General features: G+C 35.6%; 2 protein-coding genes across 3 annotated transcripts; both read right to left on the minus strand.

Moving 5' to 3' along the window:
* Nucleotides 1-3,438: 3,438 nt before the first annotated feature.
* LOC120193820 lies at nucleotides 3,439-6,058 on the minus strand. Of its 2 annotated transcripts, none has more exons than XM_039196252.1 (4): nucleotides 6,025-6,058; nucleotides 5,711-5,887; nucleotides 3,906-3,967; nucleotides 3,439-3,821 (listed from the first exon to the last, which is right to left on the minus strand). In XM_039196252.1, the coding sequence occupies exons 2-4, from the start codon at nucleotides 5,796-5,798 to the stop codon at nucleotides 3,633-3,635; spliced, it is 339 nt and encodes a 112-aa protein (XP_039052183.1). In that variant the 5' UTR covers nucleotides 5,799-5,887; nucleotides 6,025-6,058; the 3' UTR covers nucleotides 3,439-3,632. The 2 variants fall into 2 exon arrangements, with proteins under 2 accessions (XP_039052183.1, XP_039052182.1); XM_039196251.1 differs by lacking the exon at nucleotides 6,025-6,058 and adding an exon at nucleotides 5,949-5,990.
* A 1,797-nt stretch (nucleotides 6,059-7,855) lies between these two features.
* Nucleotides 7,856-10,021, minus strand: LOC120193819 (PXMP2/4 family protein 4-like). Its single transcript, XM_039196250.1, has 4 exons — nucleotides 9,710-10,021; nucleotides 9,080-9,302; nucleotides 8,386-8,510; nucleotides 7,856-8,287 (listed from the first exon to the last, which is right to left on the minus strand). The coding sequence occupies exons 1-4, from the start codon at nucleotides 10,019-10,021 to the stop codon at nucleotides 8,204-8,206; spliced, it is 744 nt and encodes a 247-aa protein (XP_039052181.1). The 3' UTR covers nucleotides 7,856-8,203.
* Between the last annotated feature and the right edge of the window lie 13,382 nt (nucleotides 10,022-23,403).

Genomic DNA, 23,403 nt, shown 5'->3' on the forward strand with positions numbered 1-23,403 from the left:
CCTCTTTTACTTTCAGTGTTTCTAAAGTCTGATAGATCACTATGAATGAGTTCTAACAATTCATTCTTTCTCTTAGAAACAATCTTAAAGTGAGGTTTAACATGCTTGGTTTCTACACAAATTTCACATTTATTAAAGCCACTTATGTCTAGTTTAGGCACAACATTCATTTTCATCAATTTCTTTAAAGATTGAATATTCACATGTTCTAATCTAGCATGCCACATATCAACATATTCAACAGTGTAAGCAAAAGTGGTAGCTTTATTCTCATTAAGTTGAGTTTCTATGACAAATAAACCTCCGTTTAAAAAATATTTCCCAATATAATCACCATCTCGGGAAAATACAAGTTTATCTTCCTTAAAAACTAACTTAATGCATGTATTATTCAAAAGTATGCCACTTATTAAATTTCTACGCAGGGTAGGTACATACAAGACATTATTAAGGGCTAAAATTTTACTGGAAGTTAACTTGAGTAAAACTTTGCCTTTTCCCAGCACTTCAGAGCGTTGAAATTCCACATGTACACACGTTCACCTTCGTCCCCATCTTCGAACTTAGTGAAAAACTCCCTTGTTGAGTAGAAATGTCTGGAAACGTCGGTGCTAATGACCCACTCAACATTGTTCTCCACCATATTCACCTCTGAAACCATCGCTGCAATGACATCAACATTGTTCTCCGCAAAGTTCAACTATGGTATGTTCTCATTCTAACGGTCGGAATGGTGTTGGAACTGGTAAGGTTTGTGGTCTACTTGACCCCACACATAGCACTTGATGGTCTTGCCTTTAGCTTTAGACTTCCCTAGCTTCTTGAAGTTGGTGCCCTTTTGCGACTTGGTCTTCTTATTCTGATTCCCCTTTTTCGCTTTCCTTTTATACTTAGACCTTGAGGCATAACCATATTCAACCAAGTTAGCTTTAAAGAATAAATTACCAATAAAGTTAGTAACCTTATCCTTAAATCGGTTAGTCTCCTCTATTTACATGTGGCCCACCAGCTCCTCAACTGAAATGTCTATCTTCTTATGCTTGACAGAGTTGCGGTAGTCAGACTAGGACTTGGGCAACTTTTTGATAATGACATTGGCCTAGATCACTTCACACATTTGTATTCCTTTGGAAACGATGTCGGCAACTAGATTCTCATAATCATAGACTTGATCCATTATGAGCTTATCATTCATCATCTAGAATTTGAGCCATTCATCGATAACGTATTTCTTTATGCCTGTATCGTCATCATTGTACTTCTTCTCTAGAGTGTCCCAGATCACCTTGGCACTTCTTTCCTTAAGGAACATGTCAAATAATTTTTTAGACATGTGGCTGAGAAGGTATCCTCACACCGTCTTATTGTCCTTATCGTATTTCTTGGTGGTAATAACAGTCGCAGCAGTAGCGGCTAAGGTGACATCTAATAGAACCACATCAATATCATTTCCGACAACTGAGGTTGTCGGCGGCATGGTTGGTGGTGGCTTGACCAACCCGTAATCCAGGTCAAGCTGCTTGAAAAATATCAGTATTCGCTAGGACCACCTCCGGTAATTCTTTCCATCGAGTGCGTCGAGCTTGGAAAGGTCGGGAATCAGCTTGCTCAAAGATGATGTCATATTTGCAGTATATGAATTCGTTTCTAAATTGTTGGAAATTTTGGTTGCAAAATCACACCATTAGCACTGACTGGAAAAATAAACAAAATTAAATAATTCAATCGTTGTAAATTGTGTCATGGTAAAACCACTGCCTTAAAAATGAGTTCGCCCCGGTGTGTGTAATCGGTCCAATAGGCAGATCATTCCTCGAGGTTAACAAGGTCGCTCCAAATTCCGTACACCCAGAACTAGAGTGGACTGTTGGTGGTACTGCTCCTCGCCGAAAAGAGTCAGCTTAGAAAGCTCTGAGAGATTTGAGAGATGTTTGAGTGAATTGGTGAGTTGAGAGTGATATGAAGCTCTCTATTTATAGGCTTGGTTCAGGGGTAAATTTGTCTAACAAAAATCATATATAAATTTGATTAATTCCAAATTTAAACCTTGTCCAAAGACTGTTGCAATTCACTGTTGAATCTGGCCCCAAATTAGTCTAGGTTCGTGCATTCATTTTTAGCCGTTTGTAACTCATATAATTACTTCTATAACTCATGTAATTATATTTGTAACTGACACCATAATCATTTGTTAATCCCTTTGAACATAGATGTAAAATAGTCTAGATACATGCAACGTTACACATGTTTAATTTCATAATTTAATTGTTCCGATTTTAATTTTCAGGCAGCCTATAAATATCATAATATTATTCTTTCACAAATCTTTTAAAAATTTTCTCTAAAATTATAGTAATAAGCCACAACTACGTCCACATCCATGGTGCACAAGAAGCCACCTTGTTCTCTATCACTCAATAAAGGAGTGGAGAATGCCTTAAATACCCAATCCCAATGTATTTCCCATTGTATGTGGGATTGAGCATTACTAACACAATACATTACTCAAAGAATCTGCCATGAACAAATTTGATTCGATGAACTACACAAAGAGAAAAGATGAAGACCTCCTAAAGTGTTACAAATCATAATCACAATATTTGGGGACATCAATACAAGCTTCCATTAAATTCCATCAAAGGACCATCCCGAGAGGGGGGGGGGGGAATCAATTTTCCTTCTCTTGCACTCACTGTAGGCGGCTAGAGATGAAGACTCGCTTAAAATTGGAGTCAAAGTTGAAGATCCAAAATGCCATTGCAGTCATAGGAACTAATCCCTGTTCGAGAAATGCCAACCACATGGTAGCTGAAGCAATGGACGAGATAAATGAGTTTTCTACGGTCCCATTGCTTTGGTGATTATGAGATTGATATCTACTTTCTACCAGGCATAACTAACCAAAAGAAAGGGACTAAATGAATGCAGTCGCTTTTGCAACTCTTTTATTTCCATTCAGCTGTTGGGATCAAGAAAGAAATTTGCACTTAGGCTATGGACAAAACACAAACATTAGTGATCATCTTTGTAGTTAACCCTTGAAAATATAAAGGAAAACCAATAAAAACAGTACTGGCGCGAAGTTGAAGAAAAATCAAAGAAATGTGGTTATTTTGTGTGTTATAGTTAATGGGGTTGGTGATATAAACAATTCCAGTTTCGTTAGCTTTCTGAGGGTTGCTGATTTGGTCACCTTCTCTTTTTATATTAGCCTCAGTCTTTGCTTAAGCAGGTCCACCATGGGAGGCACCGTGATTGTTTCCTATCCATGTTCATTGCTTGTTTTCTGTTAGTTGCCTGGTAGCTCAACCCCAGTACGTATGAAAATTACAGCTTATATTCATCAAATATTCATTGACAAAGCACCAAAGTAGAAACCCATTAATACTTTTACAAATTGAGGAATAAGTCAGCAGATAATAGATATGATGGTTAATCCACTAAAATAGAAATGACTAACAATACAAGGCCAGTACCGAACAGACGATCAATACACAAACACAATAAGCTGTTTACATAGGCAACTTGAAGTTATTGAGTGGACAGGATTCGAAAACACAGCTGGTTAAAATATTAGACGATACAGATTTCGTAGCCACATTCTTTAAATGACAGAATCAACTTTCAGATGGCTAAGTGGAACCCCCAATCTTGGGATTACCGGGAGGTGAGGGTTTTGGAATATATGGAATAAGAGGACTACCATGCTCAATAGGGCCAGGTTTTATAGATGCCTTTGAGCGTGGAACTGGATCAATGGGATCGTAATCTTCCATATCCACATTCCTCTGCTTTTCCTTGCTTGTACTATCCCCAATCCCCTGCAAATTCAGATGAGAAAACGCCTCAAAATTCTAAAACAAAAATAAGGATTTGTCTTAGCTGGTTGTGGCCATTCATGATACCTTCAGCTTCCTACTTGTTCCAGTCACCCTTGTACCGTCACCATGTTGCAAAAACTCCATACCTGCGATTGGGGCATTTAAGAATCTGCTTTCATGTAATTATTATTGATTCCTATGGTGATATATGTCTGGTTGCTGCTATTTTTTTTATTAGATTTACGTGCACAATGCATTAACTTTAGCAAGAAACATTTGATCATTTTCTAAGAAAAGGAGATAATTCTGATCATTAAGTCCGTGAAAACGTTGCTCGAATATCATGAATTGACATTGACATGCAAAGCTGCAATTTTAAGCTACATTGTTTTATTGGCGTGATTCAGATACGGGCCAAACACAAGTGGATCGATTAGTTATAAACACCACTGAAATAAAACAATAAATAATTGCTTTACCCTACAGCTAGCAAGGCAACAACCAAAAGAAAGAAAACAAAGACGAGAGTTGGGGTTAAAGACAACCCGAACGCTTGACCAAAATCATTTCCGTAAAACTTGCATAACAAGAAATAGGATGCAGTGAGGTCATTTAATTCTTTAAATGACAACCAGCCAAGTGCAGTCACCAAAGTTTGTGCATTAAAGTTATTATCTGCAAGGTTATGATAATTGGGAAGATTGATTTGACATTATATTCTGGTCACTTCTTGTTATAAATATTGCGTCAGTATACGTTGGTATATGATCAAAGGATTCAATTACTCCTTCCGTCTTATAATTTATGCCTTATATCGATTATGTACGTATATATGTACGTATATTTAGGAGATTGATTTGATCACTAAAAATGATAAAATTATTCATAAAATGTGATTGATAGATTTGTCATGTGTTTTGATAGATGTGAAAAAGTGAGACATATAAGGACAAAAAATAAAATATAATAGTTGTTGTTTGTTTATTTTTCTAAAATGACATTTTGAACGAGATAATTTTAAAAACCAAAAGAGACATGTTTAGTGGGACAGAGAGAGTAGTTAATAATGAACACTCATATACTCAACGTGCTTGAACTTGAGATCTAAAGAGATAACAAGCATCACTTTAACCACTAATGTTGTTTGATTCATATAAAATTGTATCTATTCAAAAAAAACACTCAATCATTTATAATATGCCCGTCACTTTAGAACTATTAAAAAAATACTCACTCAGTCCCACTAAATGTGTCTATTATTGACTCTTTAAAAGTAAAAAAAAATTAAACTTTGACAATGATTATTTTAAATATTTTAAACCATTAAATTTTATAAAATATATATTTAAAAAACTATTTGATTTAAGGTTTTTAAAATATATTTTTTATACTTTTATCAATAATAAATTTTAAATAATGATGAGTCAAAGTTAAAAAATTGATAAAAAAAAAAGTAAACATTAGACCGATATAATGGGACAAGGGAGTAAAATGTTTACATTATTCATTGTTACTGGAAAAGAATCAGTTAACAGACTTCATAACTGCCGTTGGTGCACATAAACAAATGGGATTGCATGCGTTCATTTCTCCTTAAATGAAGTTAGAAGTATTATGATAATATAGTCAGATAATTAACAAATAAACGGTTTTTCAGTATTTATGCAAAATAGTATATTATTTAACTATATAGTAACTAATATCAGATGGAAGAAGTTTAAAGAACTGTGCATTATTGCATTTTGCTATAATATCACTGACAACAGCTCCAAGTGCAGCAATTACCCGTGGTCCAGTTACGAGAACAAGCCCATAATTTTTTTTAAGGACAAATAGATTGTGCTCACTTAATAAAAGAAAAACAGAAGAGTACGAATTGAAACATTTACCAGAAATGGAGGAGCTGCTGAGGAAGGTAAAGGCAACCAACGCTGCCCCGACCACAAAGAAGAAAACCCAAATCCCAGGGAACTTCATAATGGCGATGTCAATGGCGGATGATGAGTTCTCTTCCAAACAAAGAGTTGATTTCTCTTAACTACAACCCTTGAAAAAACTCTGGAGAACTCTTTATATCCAGCTACCAAAGTATATTTAAAGAAAAATAAAGGAACAAGTTTTCGTCACCCTAGATTCGAGAAACTTCAAAGTCGTCCAGAAAACCCGTGGGGATAAGGAGATGAAGTAGGTGGCTCGTGATTACTGTCTCTAGTGCCTAAGAGCGGCCCATGCCATGGTTTTGAGGGGATTGAACATGTATTTATATATATATATATATATATATAAATGTACAATATAAATGGTTGAAACTTTAATGGTGGGTAAGTGAATAATAAAAGAAAGCATGTGAGTTTCATTATCTGGTCTCTCATGGCTGTAGGGATGCAGAGAAGGGAGTAATTGCCATTGTTTTTGCAGGGGAGGAACAGTGTCATTGTGAGAAATGAAAGAAGACTTCAATGCGGCAGAAAAACAAAACAAAAAAAATGTGGTGGGAATTCGAGCCGTTGGGCACGTTCTTCTCTCCAATACTCTTTAGCATTTTGTTTTGTGGCAACTGCCAATGCACCGTTTGTTTGCTTTTTCTCATACATCACCAACCATTAAAACTCGGAACAACTTTTTGTTTTGTTACAACTACTCTCCTAACTAAATGAAGCTTTGGCACACAACTTCAGACAAAACCGGCCGCCGCCAACGTATGAACGGTAAATATGCTTTACTAACTACAAAACATTAATCTTAAACCCTAGAACCCTGCTGAATATCATATCCCTTCCTTAATTGAATCCAGGGTTAAAGTGGGGAAAAGATTTTATAGTTTGGCTAAGAAAGTGGGATGGTGATGATTTTCTGTCGTTTCCAGTGTCTGAAAAAGAACATGCTCCAGCCAGTAAAGTGGGTTAATTGAATATCATTTTATAATTTTTAATAGTCGAGAGATTTAACGGAGTAGTGTCTTATAGTTGGGGGACTATTTATGTAATTTACCATATTATTATTACAAGTGTTACCACTTACCAGTTTTTGTTTGTTTGTTTGTTTTAATCAATTTTGTGGAGTTCGAACCAAGAATCTATTGAATGCTGACTACTTGAACTAATGGGGATACATAAAAACGGAGGTGGAAGTGGCATGGCACACAGGTCGTGTTGTTCAAGTTCAATAGACCAAGGTACTCCTTCATATCCTGATTGAGGCTCTTCACCGGACTGTCCTTTATGCGAACCGTAAAAGAGACATCGTACCATCTGTTTTTCTTCACCTGCAATCTCTCAAGAAGCCTTTGGCATCTGATAATTGTTCTATGTCCAGTATGGAAGACAAGTGACCAGAACAGTTATTATGAATGCATTTAATATACTTGGTGGGAGAGTTCTCTCTCTGATTGAGCTAACCGTGAAACTTTTAGTTGCTCAAAATCCTTTTATTGTGGCTCAATATCCAAGTTATGTTAGAGATTCTCTTAAATTTTACTTGCTAATAATCCATTAAAATTTTATTAGAATTCTATTGACTATAGATTATTAAATAACTAAATTTATATAAAATAGTAAATTATCAATAGGAAGAAAACCATAATGAATAAGATTTTATCAAGCATTCTTATATAAAATAACAAAATTTAATCTTTAGAATTAGAAGGTTTAGAAAAGATGTAGTTTTCAAGATTTTTTATATGGCAGAGTTCGTAATTCTGCGTACAAAGTTACACATCGTTAAATATTGTTATCTACAGATGGATCCATGTCTCAACTATTTTATGATCTTTATTTATCGTTAAGTGAAGGAGAAAAGTGATCAAATCAGTCTCTCAATTTTGTATCCAACCAATTCAACCAGTAAGGTAAACCGATTTAATATAACTTTTTTGTAATGTTTAAATGCTAATTTCAATCCTAAATCAATATGAAATATAATTAATAAACAATTATTAACAAAAGTTGTGCATTTAGCTTAATATATGACCTTTAACGTAGAACTAGAAGATAGAAATTCAATCTCATTAACTACACAGTACACACACGCCCGCGGAAAAGAGATTGTTTCACCGATTCACTGCAACTCTTCATCAGCTTTAACTGATTGACCAGTTTTCAACCCAAATTAACGGGTTTTTTCACATAGTACTAACCAGACAGAAGAAGCCAGCAAGCAGCCAGTCCGATTTCAATAGATGTAAATAGCTCAATAAATGAATAAAGAAAATAGCGGACCCGAAAACTGAATGAGAGCGACAATATAATTCTATCTCTAAAGAACCAGAGGCATGGCTACCGATTATATGAAATATTCGATACTAAAGATTGCTTTTCAGTTGTCGATCGTGTCTTCCAGGACGAATTTCAGTTTGACAGTTGAGTTAAACTAAAAGATTTTCTCTACTCCACGCTCACTTTGTTTAAGCTTGCCATGTATGTCAAATAGATTGTCCATATATAGGCACATGAACTGTTCATTAGGGGCTGCCAGAAAAAAAAATGTTAGCAAAGGTATTAGTCAGTATTCACAGCAATTGGATATGGGAAAGTTGAAAAAACAGATGGCGGTAACCCATAAATACCTGGAGATGAACCGGTACAAATTTGTACGTAACAAAATCACAGGTTGGCCAGAACATAGCACCATTTATTAATGTTGGGAGGAGGTCACGCTTCAATCTAGCAGCAATCTCTTCAGCATTTTCACCTACGGAAACACAATAAGAAGTCAAAGAACAATACTTCATTATCGGAACACCAACATCAAACAACCTGAAACTTAGTTATATAAAATAAGTACAAGAAAAGAACTGGGGCTTCATCTTTGAAACCCTTGTGATAGCACTTAACTATCGTACTCTATTTTCGGAGGATGGGTACAACTACAAAACTAGACAGTAAAAGACAAAAACAATAACAAGGCCCCATTAGAAAGGGCTACAAAGTCAAGCAAATAGCAAGCACAAATAGCATACCAGTAGCCAAAAGGACATTGCATGATACGGGCAAAACTAGAAACATAAAAAAACGCTACAAGGTTCAAGTGACAACAGTTCATCCAAGATGAGATCTCTGGTTTTCAGCTGAAGAGAATTTATGAAATAATGATGGTTGATACCTTTGCTATGTCACCTGCTGAACTCAATGAAGACAATAAAACTCCCAATAAAGCATAGATTCGGAGAATATAGTTTGTAGAAAGCCCCACGTCCCAACATTGCACTTACAATATGCAGCTGTACTCGCTTAAAGAAAAAAGGGTGACGGATCAGTAACCTTGTAATGCCGCATTGTAGGAGAAGAAAACCGAAGTGATCAGAGGCCCAAAGACAGCCTGCCCCAAAAACATTTTCTTGAAGGTAGTCAGCATATCTCGTTTAGGCAAAGCTTTTGACAAAAAGTTAAACCAAAGATGTTGCGATGGCCCCAAGAGAAGCAATCCATATCCAGCCATCCGTAATGTCCGTACGAAGTCATAACCAGAAGATGATGTGATCATCTACGAAGATGTTAATTAAAAAAATGTGAGAAGGAAACATAATTATGGCAAATCACCAAATAATAAAGCAACAGCATTATAGAAATGGAGATATAAAAAAACAATATAATAAATAAGTACCATATTTGGAACCAGGTTAGCTCAAAGGTATTTTTGGAAGTTAATTTAACTCGAAAAAAATAACAGATAATTCAACAAGATAAAAATAATTGCATTACTGCAAGGCAATAATTGTTAATGCAAGCATCAATAAACACCTGGAATGCAACGGACACTTCCTTAAACAAATAGATTCTATTTCCATAAAGCAATCAAAATGCAAAATATCCAGACCCTTGTTCGCAACATTGAAAATTTTAAAAATTCTCAAATTGGGATAAGCTAAAACCTAAAGAAACGGGATTTACCTGAGAAGTAAAATCAGCAGAAGCAAAGATAATCGAAGTTGAGATAGATTTTGTAATAACAGGATTGGATTCAAGCTTCTCTAAATACCATCCCAATAATCCCACCTTTGAAGACGATGACGAGGTTGAAAAGGAACGCATAGAAGGAGAACCTTTGAAACTTGTGAGTTTATGAGGAGAGGACAAAGAGTAAACTCTCCATCTTTGGCTGATGATAGGCGATTCGTTGAAGCTTTTTCCATGGAAGAATGAATGGCTATTGGAAGAGAGTCGGATGGTGAAGCTTTTGAGAGTGTTGCCACCACTGCCCATTTCTGCAACGACTGCTTCAACTGACGGCACAGCCTGGTCCGGTGCTATGACCTAGTGATTAGAGGCCCATCAACCAATATTTGTAATGGGCTCTGGGATAAGGGGGTTAGGGTAGTAGGAGATAATTAAGGGGTCCAATTGGTAAAGACGGGCGAATTCTCTGAACCACCACCCGGGCAGTCTCCATACCCGCTATCTGACGTCACAAGATGGGCGAATTCTTCACCACGCATGTGTCCTAATCCCATATCTATCATCCTACGACTCACATCACTCGAAAACCTTCCTTTCATGACTCCACAACAAATTAATCGTAAAATAATGCAGTGAAGAAATTCAAAGGAAAATTAGTTAATGAAAACACACTAAAAAAACAGAGTTAATTTAGAAACTCATGCAACATCGCATCTTAGTGAACGCATTGGCAGTGTTAGGAAAGAGCATTTATATTTACGTATAAAAGCTATGTGTTGTGGTGGCATTGGGCGTAGAGAGGTGTGATATGAACCGGAGCGTACTCGTCTGGTCCTGGTGATGAGACCAATCTGCATGACCACAGCTCACATAGGGTGCATTTGTAAATAGATCTCGACCGAAATAAATACAGAGAAAATAATTTCAGTGATCAAAAATCTCAGATAATATACGATTTTGACAAATTTTTTTTGGATTTACGAAAATGACCAACAAAATCGCAATGCGATCTCCACTATCGCAAATTCGCGTTGCGATTTTTCATTTCGTGTTGCGATAGTCTACAGTTGTCGTTGCGATTTTCCAAATTCGTTGCGATAGTCTACAGTTGTCGTTGCGATTTTCCAAATTCGTTGCGAAAATTCGTTGTGATAGTTTTAAAAAAAAAAGATTTTGTTTCTTAAGAATTTTCTCTAAAAAGATAGTATCCGCGCGGACGTGTCGAAGACACGTATGACCACGACCACGACCACGACCCGAGACGAGACAGACGGCGGCGGCGGTGCGCGAGAGTCCCCCTTGTTCTCTATCACTCAACAAGAAAGTGGGAAAGCCAAGCCTTAAATACCATTCCCAATAGTGTTTCCAATACTATGTGAGATTTGAGCATTACCAACACTTGTTCCCAATACTATGTGGGATTGAGCCTTAAATAGTGATATTATTTTTGAATGTTTTGCTTAAAATTGCAATAATCGCGATTGATTATAGATTGACTTTTAATTATGACATATTTAATCGTATAATACTAATGCAATTGGTTGCTGATTCAGTTTTTTTAAGGTGCATGATTGTTAATTGTTTCCTGAATAATCACATTGTATTGAAAACAAATGTTGGTAATGCTCAATCCCACATAGTATTGGAAATACTATTGGGAATGGTATTTAAGGCTTGGCTTTCCCACTTCCTTGTTGAGTGATAGAGAACAAGGGGGACTCTCGCGCGCCGCCGCCGCCGTCGTGGTCGTGGTAATGGTAATGGTAATGGTAATACGTGTCTTCGACACGTCCGCGCGGATACTATCTTTTTAGAGAAAATTCTTAAGAAACAAAATCTTTTTTTTTAACTATCACAACGAATTTTTGAAACGAATTTGGAAAATCGCAACGACAACTGTAGACTATCGCAACGCGAAATGGAAAATCGCAACGCGAAATGAAAAATAGCAACGCGATTTTCAACTATCGCAACGCGAATTTGCGATAGTGGAGATCGCAATGCGAATTAGAGATCGCATTGCGATTTTGTTGGTCATTTTCACAAATCCAAAAAAAATTGATCAAAATCGTATATTATTTAAGATTTTTGATCACTGAGGTTATTTTCTCATAAATACATAGATTTGTAATTAGTTAATGACCCACACCCAATTTAGGACTAGGCCTCGATCCAAAGCAACGCAGGTCCTCAAAGACGTAAGTTAAATAAATATTTGTAAATAAATTAATTAATTGATAATATATTTTATTCACTGAAATTTACGGTTGATGATTTTATATATTTTCATGATGAGGTTTAACGCATTAATAATAGATCATTTAGAAAATGACATAAGATGTATTTTTAAAAAATTAATTTATGTAAGATATAATAAAATAAAAATGATCTTAAATATATTATTGATTTTTTTTAATTTAATCTGTTTTTAGAATTTCCTCTTAGATACAACGAAGAAGCTTCATTCCTACTATTCTCCTTTGGTTCAGCTTTGTATTTGTTTCACTCTTTAGTATTTCGAGTCCTTATTTTTTTTTTTAATTTCATGGATGATAAATAACTTCATCCGTACTGCAAACTCACCCCCCGTCAACCCCATATCTTCAATATCACAACTTCTTCATCCCATTCCCTGTTCTGAATCTAAAGTAAATCCCTCCCTGATTTTTTTCATCTAACATATTTTAAAAAAATATTATTAGGTGAACTAAAATAAGTATAATAAAAATTATCTACTATTATTTGTATATATTTTTATTTAAAAAATTAATAATAATAATTTTTTCTGAATATAAAAAAATATATCAATAAGACCAATATAATTTTTTAACGGGACTTATATATTTTAAAAAAAAATTAAGACATGGGTGGTCATGGCCTAAGTCCCACCCCCTGAATATGCCGCTATCCAAATCCAAAGTAAATCCCTTCAAATCAGATAGTAAATTTCTCGAAAGAGGGGACACCGCTTACAGGTAGAGCTCACTCAAAAAATTAGGAGCCGGGAGTGAAAATTTAAAAAATATGTTCATATAAAACGAAAGCATATTTTATTATTTTAAAATATATATATATATATATATATAATTTCCTATTAATAAATTATAGGAGTATAATTAAAATTTTATCAAATAAATTATTTTTTTATAAAAAAATCCTTTGAATACAATTAAAATAATAAAAGATCGTGACTAACTTATAATATTATAAAATATATTATTTTATTATTTTATGAAGGGGAAGATGAGATCCTGAGCAGGAGCTCATAATGCTCCCCTACCGAGTCGGTTCTGCTTATGAGCTCCATTAACATGATGGTTCGGATCATGTATTTGATTTTTCGTATGTTCTTAATAACATTTCCGAATTTTGAATATTTTTGAATTTTTATAATCAACTATCACAACTAAAAATGTAAATGGTTTTATTAAAAAATATAAATTTTATTTATTTTTACTTTATTTTATTAACGTATTATATTAATAATATGATACAAAAAATATTATTAAAAAATATAAATTTTACTTTATTTTTTTTATAAATAAAAATAGAGAAAATAACCTCAGTGATCAAAAATGTCTTATAATATACGATTTTAACCAACTTTTTTTTGATTTGCCAAAATGACCAACTAAATCGCAATGCGATCGATAATTCGCAACGCGATCTCCGGTATCGCAAATCAGTTTCTAGATTCGCAACGCGATTCTGACTATCGCATTGCGATTTCCCAAATTCGCGTTGCGATTTTCCTAATTCGCATTGCGATTTACATAGCGTCATTCGTATTAACGCGTATTTTTTTTCAAATTCCAAACACGAATATATTAATATATCGGAAACTGAACCGTCCACAGTATATCCCGTAATCGCAACTCATAACCTAAAACCTAAAATCACAACTCAGTCACTTCTCCATCTCTCACTCTCTACGACGAAATCCGTCCCCATCTCCGAAGATTTCCGTCCCCATCTCCGGCGAAATCCCTCACGACCATTCACGGTCAAAAATCTCTCACAATCATTCAGAAATGAAAAATCAACCTCCGAGGGTTAGTTTTTTTAATTATTTTTATTTTAAAATTTTTGCATTATTTTATGTTTTTCATATTGAAATTGATGATAAGTTTACTGGTAATTTCAATAATAGATTAATCATTTCACTTAGATTTCTTATTAGATTCATTCGATTGCTGCCAATACTGCTAAACTATTTAGTCTTTAACCCTGTGAAGTTAGTAGTTGTCTTTGTTTTGTCTTTTGGTTGAAGTAATGCAGAAGAAGAATAGTTTCTAAACTTAAAATCGCAACATGAAAATGAAAATCGCAACACGAAAATGACTATCGCACCGAGAGAAATGAAAATCGCAACGCGAAATGAAAATCGCAACGCGAAATGAAAATCGCAACGAGAGAATCGCAACTCGAAACCAAAATCGCATTGCGATTTTCATTTCGCGTTGCGATTTTAATTTCGCGTTGCGATTTTCATTTCGCGTTGCGATTCTCTCGTTGCGATAGTCATTTCCGCGTTGCGATTTTCATTCTCTCGTTGCGATTTTCATTTCAACCAAAAGACAAAACAGTGTTGCAAATTTTAGTTTTAAGAATAAACTACTATTTATGTTTATTGTTTTTGGTATATATTCACAGTGTAGTTTTTGGTATATCTAACTTGGTATGTTTATTGTTTTTGTAGAAATTTTTTTCGGCTGCATTGACATTAAGGAATAAAGTTAGCCTAGCCACTACAATTGCTTCGAAGCTTTCACCTGCACAAAGAAAATTGTTTGAGGAAACCTACTTCGGGCCATGGCTGAGAGTACAGCATCCGGGTGGAGATGCTAATTTGACCCATTTGTGGCTTCAGACCATGACTAGCAATCTACCCGACAGTATACAACGTGGTGAGGAAGAGATATGGTTTCATTTTCCATCGGCGTATACTTGTTTTGGGCTGAAGGAGTTCTGCTTAATCATTGGTCTACGATTCGGACACGATGATGTAGGCTGGTACACTCGTCATATCACCCGCCCATCATGGTTATCCAGGGTTTTTCCTGATGAGTCAATAAAGAAGCCGAACTTACACATCGACGACCTGAAGAAATTGTTTAATAAGAAAGATAGTTTTACTCGGATAAATGACGTCGATGTTGTCCGAGTATGCCTTCTAGTACTTTTGTATGTCGGCTTTTTAGGCAGAGAGGCCAGACAACCTATTCCTCATGAGCTAATATTATTGGTAGAGGACCTAAATGCATGGAATCTGTTTCCGTGGGGTTCGTATATATGGAAAGCTACCTGGACTAAGTTGTCGTCTGCCTTTGATGACTGCAAAAGTTTGCGTGGCGATGGGTCGAAATACACTTTGTCAGGCTTTGTTTGGGCCTTTAAGGTAAGAATTTCTATATAATGTTTTCAAAATTATAATTAATTATTTAACAATTACTAATGTTTGTTATTATATTGTTTGTAGATTTGGATATTCGAGGCTTTCCCCAGCATGCGAACATATGCATTAAAAACTTCAAAAGATATTCCTAGGGCTATTTCCTGGAAGAGGAAACGTTTGTTGGATTGGGAAGACTTAATACCATATACGACAATAAATAATGTAAGTTAACACAAATACTATCATATATAAACAAGTTATTAATAGTAGACGTTTAACTTTGTTTGAGTTTTTATATTTTTAGGAGGCCAACACTCCATTAATGAGACTGACACCCACGGAGGCTGAGCTTGCCACTGATTGGTGGCAAGCTAGTCAGCGTTTTCTTGATGACACGAATGATGAGCAGCCTCCACTTCCTCCACTTCGAGAGCCATCACCTCACGTAGAGCCATCACCTGATCGACCCGACTATACACCTCTACAACGAGAGCCATCACCTATCCCGTCACATCATCGAGCCTCTTCTTCACCATCACCTCATGATAGGCGACCGGCAAAGATGTCACGACTTCTATCTCCCTGTTCTCCACCTCCACAGGATGAGTCAAGGGAGTTACGTGATGAGGTCAATGCCTTGCGTGAGGAGATCGGTACTCTACGCGATAACGATGGTGCATGGCGTGCAGAGGTGTCTACTTTACGTGGTGAGGTTGCAGCTCTACGTGAGATGGTAGTATCGTTGCAGAATGAGGTTCATACTCTACGCAACGAGGTAAGTTTAAGATTTTCTATATTTAACTTGATGATAAATTTACTCGTAATTTCACTTAAATTAACCATTTCACTTAGATTAACCATTTCACTTAGATTGCTTAGTAAATTTATTCGGTTGCTGCCAATACTGCTAAACTGTTTATTAACACTGTGAAGTTAGTATTTGTCTTTTGTTGTCTTTTGGTTGAAGTAAATTTATTCGATTGCTGCCAATTCTGCTAAACTGTGTATTCTTTAACACTGTGAAGTTAGTATTTGTCTTTGTTTTGTCTTTTGGTTGAAAGTAAATTTGTTCGGTTGCTGCCAATTTTGCTAAACTGTGTATTCTTTAACACTGTGAAGTTAGTATTTGTCTTTGTTTTGTCTTTTGGTTGAAAGTAAATTTATTCGGTTGCTGCCAATTCTGCTAAACTGTGTATTTTTTAACACTGTGAAGTTAGTATTTGTCTTTGTTTTGTCCTTTGATTGAAAGTAAATTTGTTCATTTGCTGCCAATTCTGCTAAACTGTGTATTCTTTAATACTCTGAAGTTAGTATTTGTCTTTGTTTTGTCTTTTGGTTGAAGTAATGCAATCCATTCAAGTTTCAATTTGCAGAAGAAGAAGAAATAGTTTATTCTTGAAACTATATTTTAGCAACACTATTTTGTCTTTTGGTTGAAATGAAAATCGCAACGCGAAACGAAAATCGCAACGCGAAATGAAAATCGCAACGAGAGAATCACAACACGAAACCAAAAATCGCAACGCGAAACCAAAAATCGCAACGCGAAACTATAATCGCGTTGCGATTTTCATTCCGCATTGCAATTCTCTCGTTGCGATTTTCATTTCGTGTTGCGATTCTCTCGTTGCGATTTTCGTTTCGCGTTACGATTTTCATTCTCTCGTTGCGATAGTCATTTTTCACGTTGCGATTTTAAGTTCCAGAAACTATTCTTCTTCTGCAAATTGAAACTTGAATGAATTGCATTACTTCAACCAATAGACAAAGACAAATACTAAGTTGACAGTGTTGCAAGTTTGAAACATATTTGTCTTTGTTATCTGATGCATTTTGTGAACTATGATAGAATAATGAATTGGGTGAATTCAATGCAAGTTTGAAACATATTTGTCTTTGTTTTCACTGTTTAAATATCATGTCTGTTTATTTACTTATTTTTGTATTTAATTATTTAGCGGCCTGATAAGGTGGATGCTTTACGTCGGGTTTTTCTTGCACGACAGAGTTCATGCATCAGACGGCGTGCACGTGCTATTAAGTCTCCATACACCCCAATAGTGCGAAGACACCGCAAGAAGAAGCCCGACTCGCTTGTCATCCCTCAAGAGTCCACTCCTATCGTTGAAGAGGCCCCTATCATTCCTCGAGAGTCCCCTCCCACCGTTCAAGAGGCCACTGTCATCGTTGAAGAGGTCCCTCCCACCATTCAAGAGCCCGATTCACATGGCATCATATGTAATATTCTTGAGAAACCCTCTGACGTGCCGGACATAATGGATGATAGTTGGCTCTCGTATGAGTTACCGGCCAGTACCATTCCGGTATCTGAAGTGGAGAGGAGATAACTACCGGACACAATTCTGGATAACACCCTTTGGGCTAAGACCGCAGTTGATTTTTATCTACATGAGCAGAGCCAGGGGTGTTTCACTGACATATGCAAGCTCAACGATGATATCTATTTGTTGCTTGATCGGTCTTGGTGGGGCGTATTATTAGGGGTCGAAGACAATGGCTATTTCGATGGAGGGGTAAGTCTTATATTTTTCTTATATTTCAATTTGATTATTTTTTTAAAATTTATGTAAGTTACTAATATATGTCTTTTTCTTGTAAAACAGCATATCGATGCGTGGGTGTCACGTCTTCTAATAATTAGGAAACTTAAGGAAAATAAAAGAAATACACGATATACAATTATGCCGACGTCTTTTAACGCCGTTCACTTGAAGAATCAACGAGATGAATCATTTGCGTTGGGCAATGGACAAGCTAAACTTTATCCTGCATGGTGGGAGGTCGATAAGGTTAATATTTATTTTAGATTGAGTTTAAAGGTATTCATAAATAAGTGCGCAAATGAATGAATTATTACTTATGATTGTAGGTGTTTATCCCTGTTTTGGAACGTAAACATTGGCTTCTCGTAGAGCTTCAGCTCCCATCCCTTAAGGCAATAGTATATGACTGTATGATAAATTACATATCATTGGCTGATTTAAGAGATATTATTAAGGGATAGAGCTCTCATTTGGCTAAATTCTTGGATGCGATAAATTATTGGACTCGTTCTGGAAACAAAAAGCCAAAGAAGCTCAATATTACAGTTAGCAGAGACGAGACCGCACCACAATAAACGAATGGACCCAGAGGGGATTGTGGTCCTCTCGTATGCTTGGCGTTGGAGCGTTTGATCACAGGAAGTATAAAGTATCTACCTCCCACCGATAGAGATAGAGCTGTAGTAGGCTTGTGGTTTCGGCATTATATGGCTAGATCGATATATACGAGACGCTGCCTACCTGCATCCGCGTTATAAAAATGTCCATAAACAATTGGTAAGTTTATAGGCTTTTGGTTTGAAAATGTTTGGTTAAGTACCTAGAATTCAATAATTTGTTGTTTGTGGTTTTAGATGTGTAGAAAGTGTTGTTTGAGCAAATGTTTGGTTTCTGCAGGTTAATCTCAAAAGTGAGCTACGTGAAAATGATGTATGGCTGCAAAAGTTGATTCAATAGTAGATGAGGAAATAAGAATTATTGCTTATTTTTTTATTGTTTAATTGATTTGTAAAAGATGATTTGTAAAAGTTGATTTGTTTAATTGATGTGAACATAATTCTTATTTGTGCTTGTTTAATTGATTGAAATGTAATGGTTGATTTTGTTGATTTCAATCTGCATTATGTTGAAGGCAAAAATGACTATCGCAATGCGAAATGAAAATCACAACGAGAAAATCGCAATGCGAAATGAAAATCGCAACGAGAGAATCGCAATGCGAAATGAAAATCGCAACGACAAAATCGCAACGCGAAACTAAAATCGCAACGCGAAACTAAATTCGCATTGCGATTCTCTCGTTGCGATTTTCTTTTCGCATTGCGATTCTCTCGTTGAGATTTTCATTTCGCATTGCGATAGTCATTTCCGCGTTGCGAGAGACATTAAGATGATTGCGAACGTCATTTTCGTGTTGCGATAGTCAAATGAATGCCTAATAAGTAATAACAACTGAACAGATCATAGCAATTTTCAAACTCAAGTTACTAATACATGCCTAACTGAAAATGTTAAAAGTTCACACATAAAATCCACATAATACAACGTTTGCATTTAAAAATCACCTAAGTTAACAGTCCCAAAAGGTGAAGCCGGTTGTGATAAGGATTTTAATTGCTTGACACCATATGAGCTTTGGATTTTGATGGGGATCCATATTTTGGTAGAGGAAAAGATGATTGTGATAGCACTGGTGATCCACATGTCAACCTTGTATGACCACTTTCCTTGCACCGACTACATGTCGATCTCTTTTTCTCTTCACCCTTAGACGGTATACGATCGTGACATTTTGGTCGGCCAGGTAGCCTTCTGTCCATGGCTGGTGGCAAAACTGTTTGTAAGTCATCTGGTATGTCCCACTCAGAAGGATGTGGAATAGGGTAAACAATCTCGCCATAAGTCTGTCGATATACTTCTGTAGTGTAGCAATCCATAGCGTATGTGCTTGAATCATCTTGGTTTAGATGAAGAGAAACTTTTATAACATGGCCACACGGATAACCAGATGTTTGCCATTTCATACAACTACACGTCTTTGCATTTAGATCGACAAGCCCATTTAAGTTATTATCCACTACTTCAAACAAAGTGTTTGAACATGGTTCAACTCTCCATGACGTTGACTTCACAACACGTTTCGTTATCTTTTTTTCTTTCCATGGTGTAACACGATGTTCCAATGTTCCTGTAAATTTAAATAAATAATACTTAGTAAAATATATGATAAGTTACGAATTTAAAGAAATAATACCTGCATGGTTTCTTTTCTTGTAGTACCACTGTTGAATAGAGGCTCGAAAAAACTCCATTAACATAGTAATGGGTAATTTCCGGGAATGACGACTTAGAGCGTTGATTGATTCTGCACTATTAGACGTCATGAAACCATATCTTGCTCCAAGTTGATGTACTCTTGACCATCTTTCAAACCTGACATCTTCTAGTGTTTGAGCACACTGAGGCAAAACATGTCTTAAACAGTTTATATGCTTATTAAAATCCACTTCCCGATAAGCTTTTACAGCCTTCCAGTATGTACATTTGTGATTTTTTATACCAGCAGAAGTTGATTTTAGATTTCTATACAAATGAACACCACAAAGTCCATGAAAAGCATCTGGGAAACACCTTCTAACAGCGTTGTCAATTGAGTTTGCCCTATCAGATATGATTGTCAGATTACTAATAGGACCTATGCAATCCCTAAGATGCCCCATAAACCATGTCCATGAATCAGAGGTTTCAGATTTGCCAACCCCGTAAGCTATTGGCAGTATCCCATTGTTAGCATCCATGGCTACTGCTAATAAGTTTACTCCAAGGTATTGACCTTTTAAATGTGCTCCGTCAACTATAATAACTGGGCGCATGCAATTAATAAACGAACGAATCTACAAAATCATATACACAAGAAATATAATCATTTAAATGTGAAATGCATGTAACTAACAAAAATGAGTCAACAAAATTATATTGATTTACTAACCGCAGCACCAATGGCGATAAACAGCAACTCAAAGCGTCCATCTCTATCTGTTTTGATATGAGTTACCGACCCAAGATTTTTCAGCTTTAAATTGTGACAATAAGCCGGTAGTTGGGCAAACGATGCTTCTGGCGACCCCCTCAACAATTCCAAGGCATAATATTTGGCTCTCCAAGCTTGAGAATATGAGATACTAATCTTGAACCGAGCATTCATGTCAGTCATAATTTCATGTCCCCGATATACCCTACCATTCAAAAACATTAACTCAGCCAGAAAACCACCCAACACCTTTTTGTTTTCCTGTCTATGGTGAGGAAAAACTTGGGTTCTTGAACATGTATGTTTATCAATAAAAGTCCTAACTTGAAACATTTCGCAATCTTTTATCCTCTTTGCAATCATACGCCACATACAGTTTTTGTCAATCATACACCTTGTTTCGAAACGATCTTTGCTTGATTTGTTAACTTTTAGTTGATAGCCATCTTCCACACATTTCGTATACAAAGCTATCTTCAAGTCTTCCTTTGTATCAAAATAATCATCTTTCTTGATACGAATAATTTTTGTGTAACAATCAACTGCTATCTTTACCAACTCTTCTTCCGGTATCTGAAGTAATTCTGGCATATTCCAGTTATACTCCCGTGGCATTTTCTTCAGGGACTTTTCTTTGGGGATTTCTTCTTCTTCTTTTTCTTCTTCAGTGTTATATGAATTACAGAATGGATGTTCAACATGTTCATTTACAGTCGTAACTTCCTCCTCATTATCATCAACAACATCTTCCTCGGCAACGGCTGTTTCATCATCAAAATTCGGGTATTGACCAATATCAAAATCATTACACGCAGGGTCTGTTTTTTCTTCTGAAAAATCATCAAAATCCGAGTATTGACCAAGATCAAAGTCCGGGTATTGACCAATATCAAATTTTGAATACTGACTAGTACTCACAAATTTTTTTTGTTGGCTCATCATCGTCTAACTGGTCAATACGAAAATTGGAATTTGGTGCTGAAAGTTGATTGGGATTTGAATTAGGGAAAGGTTGTGGGTTTTGAGATTGTGTTTGGTATTGGAAATGTGGTGAAACAATATTTGCTTGGTGATGAAATTGTGGTGGAACCATTAAATTTTGAGCACCATAAACTGGGGTTGAAAAACTTAGTTGATTACTACCCACTACTGACCTAACTTCACTACTTCTAGGTTCAACAACATACAATGTAACATCATCACTTGAAACACTAATGTAAGCAATGAATCGTTCAACATCTTCATTGTCGGTTAACAAATAAATTTTACCATTTCTCTGATAAGATAGCCTAAATCCACTTAGGGGCTCTAAATTCAATTTATTTGCAACACTTAACATTAGAGTTTCATAAGTTAACTTTTTTAATGACAGTTTTAGTTGAAGATTCATGGGTAAAGGCATATATTGTAAAACACCATGAACATTCTCCCATGACCCTCGAAAATACAAATTTATCCAAACATGATCAACATTAGATGATTTCATTATTGTAAATTAATTTACTAAACAAACGAGCTGCGAAACTAAAACCTGTTGCCGGATGGGGAAGGATATCATTGGATATAGGAACGGATGTCGCCAGAGAAAGTGATAGATGGAGATGGAATGAGTTGCGATTTAGGGATTTAGGTTATGAGTTGCTGCTGCTGCGTAGTTATATACCCAAAACATTTGTGTTGCGAAATTAAAACCTGTTGCGAATTCAGAAATCGAGTTGCGAATTTGAAATTCAGTATTGCGATAGTCAGAATCTCGTTGCGATTTACTAAATCGCAATGCGATTACGTAAATCGCAATGCGATTTTCCTAATTCGAATTGCGATTTACGTAATCGCATTGCGATTTAGGAAAATCGTAACGCGAATTTGGGAAATCGCAATGCGATAGTCAGAATCGCGTTGCGAATCTGGAAACTGATTTGCGATACCGGAGATCGCGTTGCGATTTAGTTGGTCATTTTGGCAAATCCAAAAAAAATTGATTAAAATCGTATATTATAATGCATTTTTGGTCACTGAGGTTATTTTCTCACAAAAATATTATCATTAATAATATAATATAATGATGAGATGTTATATAACGTCATCATCCTCAAATGGTAGTTTAAAAAATAATTTTAAAAAAATAAAATCAAGATTAATATTATTAAAAAAATCAAGATTTAAATTGAAAATGGGTAATATGTTGAGTATTGTTTTTATCAATTTGGTTATTTAAATATCCATTTGCACGAATCAAATGAATTACGTGATAGATGAATTATTATTATTTATTGAGATTTTAGATTCAAACATCAAGAATATTAAAGATATGAGGTGAGAATTATCTTTAAATACATATTAAATTTTTCTTATCTTGTATTAATAAAAAAAATACATGATCCTTTAATTAATTATGACTTTGGGTGGCTTTGAAGTTACGTTTGCAAGTTTGATGGGAATCAATTCAATAAAGAAAATGTCTTTACGAAAAGCAAATAAAAGGACGACGCATTGTTGAATTTCCGAAAGCGACACACCAGCAACCTCCAAAGCTTTTTCTTCGCAACAGAAAACCTAATGTGCAACCTAAGTTTAGGGATTGTCTATCTGCATGTTCATGAGAAACAACCGGCTAAAGAAGGATAAAGAATGAGTGCAATAAAAAATGTTATGAAAAGTATGACGTTTTTATGGAGCGTAACTTAAAACGTTAACT

Source organism: Hibiscus syriacus, unplaced genomic scaffold, assembly GCF_006381635.1.
Source record: "Hibiscus syriacus cultivar Baekdansim isolate YM2019G1 unplaced genomic scaffold, ASM638163v2 tig00116997_pilon, whole genome shotgun sequence".
In the NCBI taxonomy this organism is placed as follows: domain Eukaryota; kingdom Viridiplantae; phylum Streptophyta; class Magnoliopsida; order Malvales; family Malvaceae; genus Hibiscus; species Hibiscus syriacus.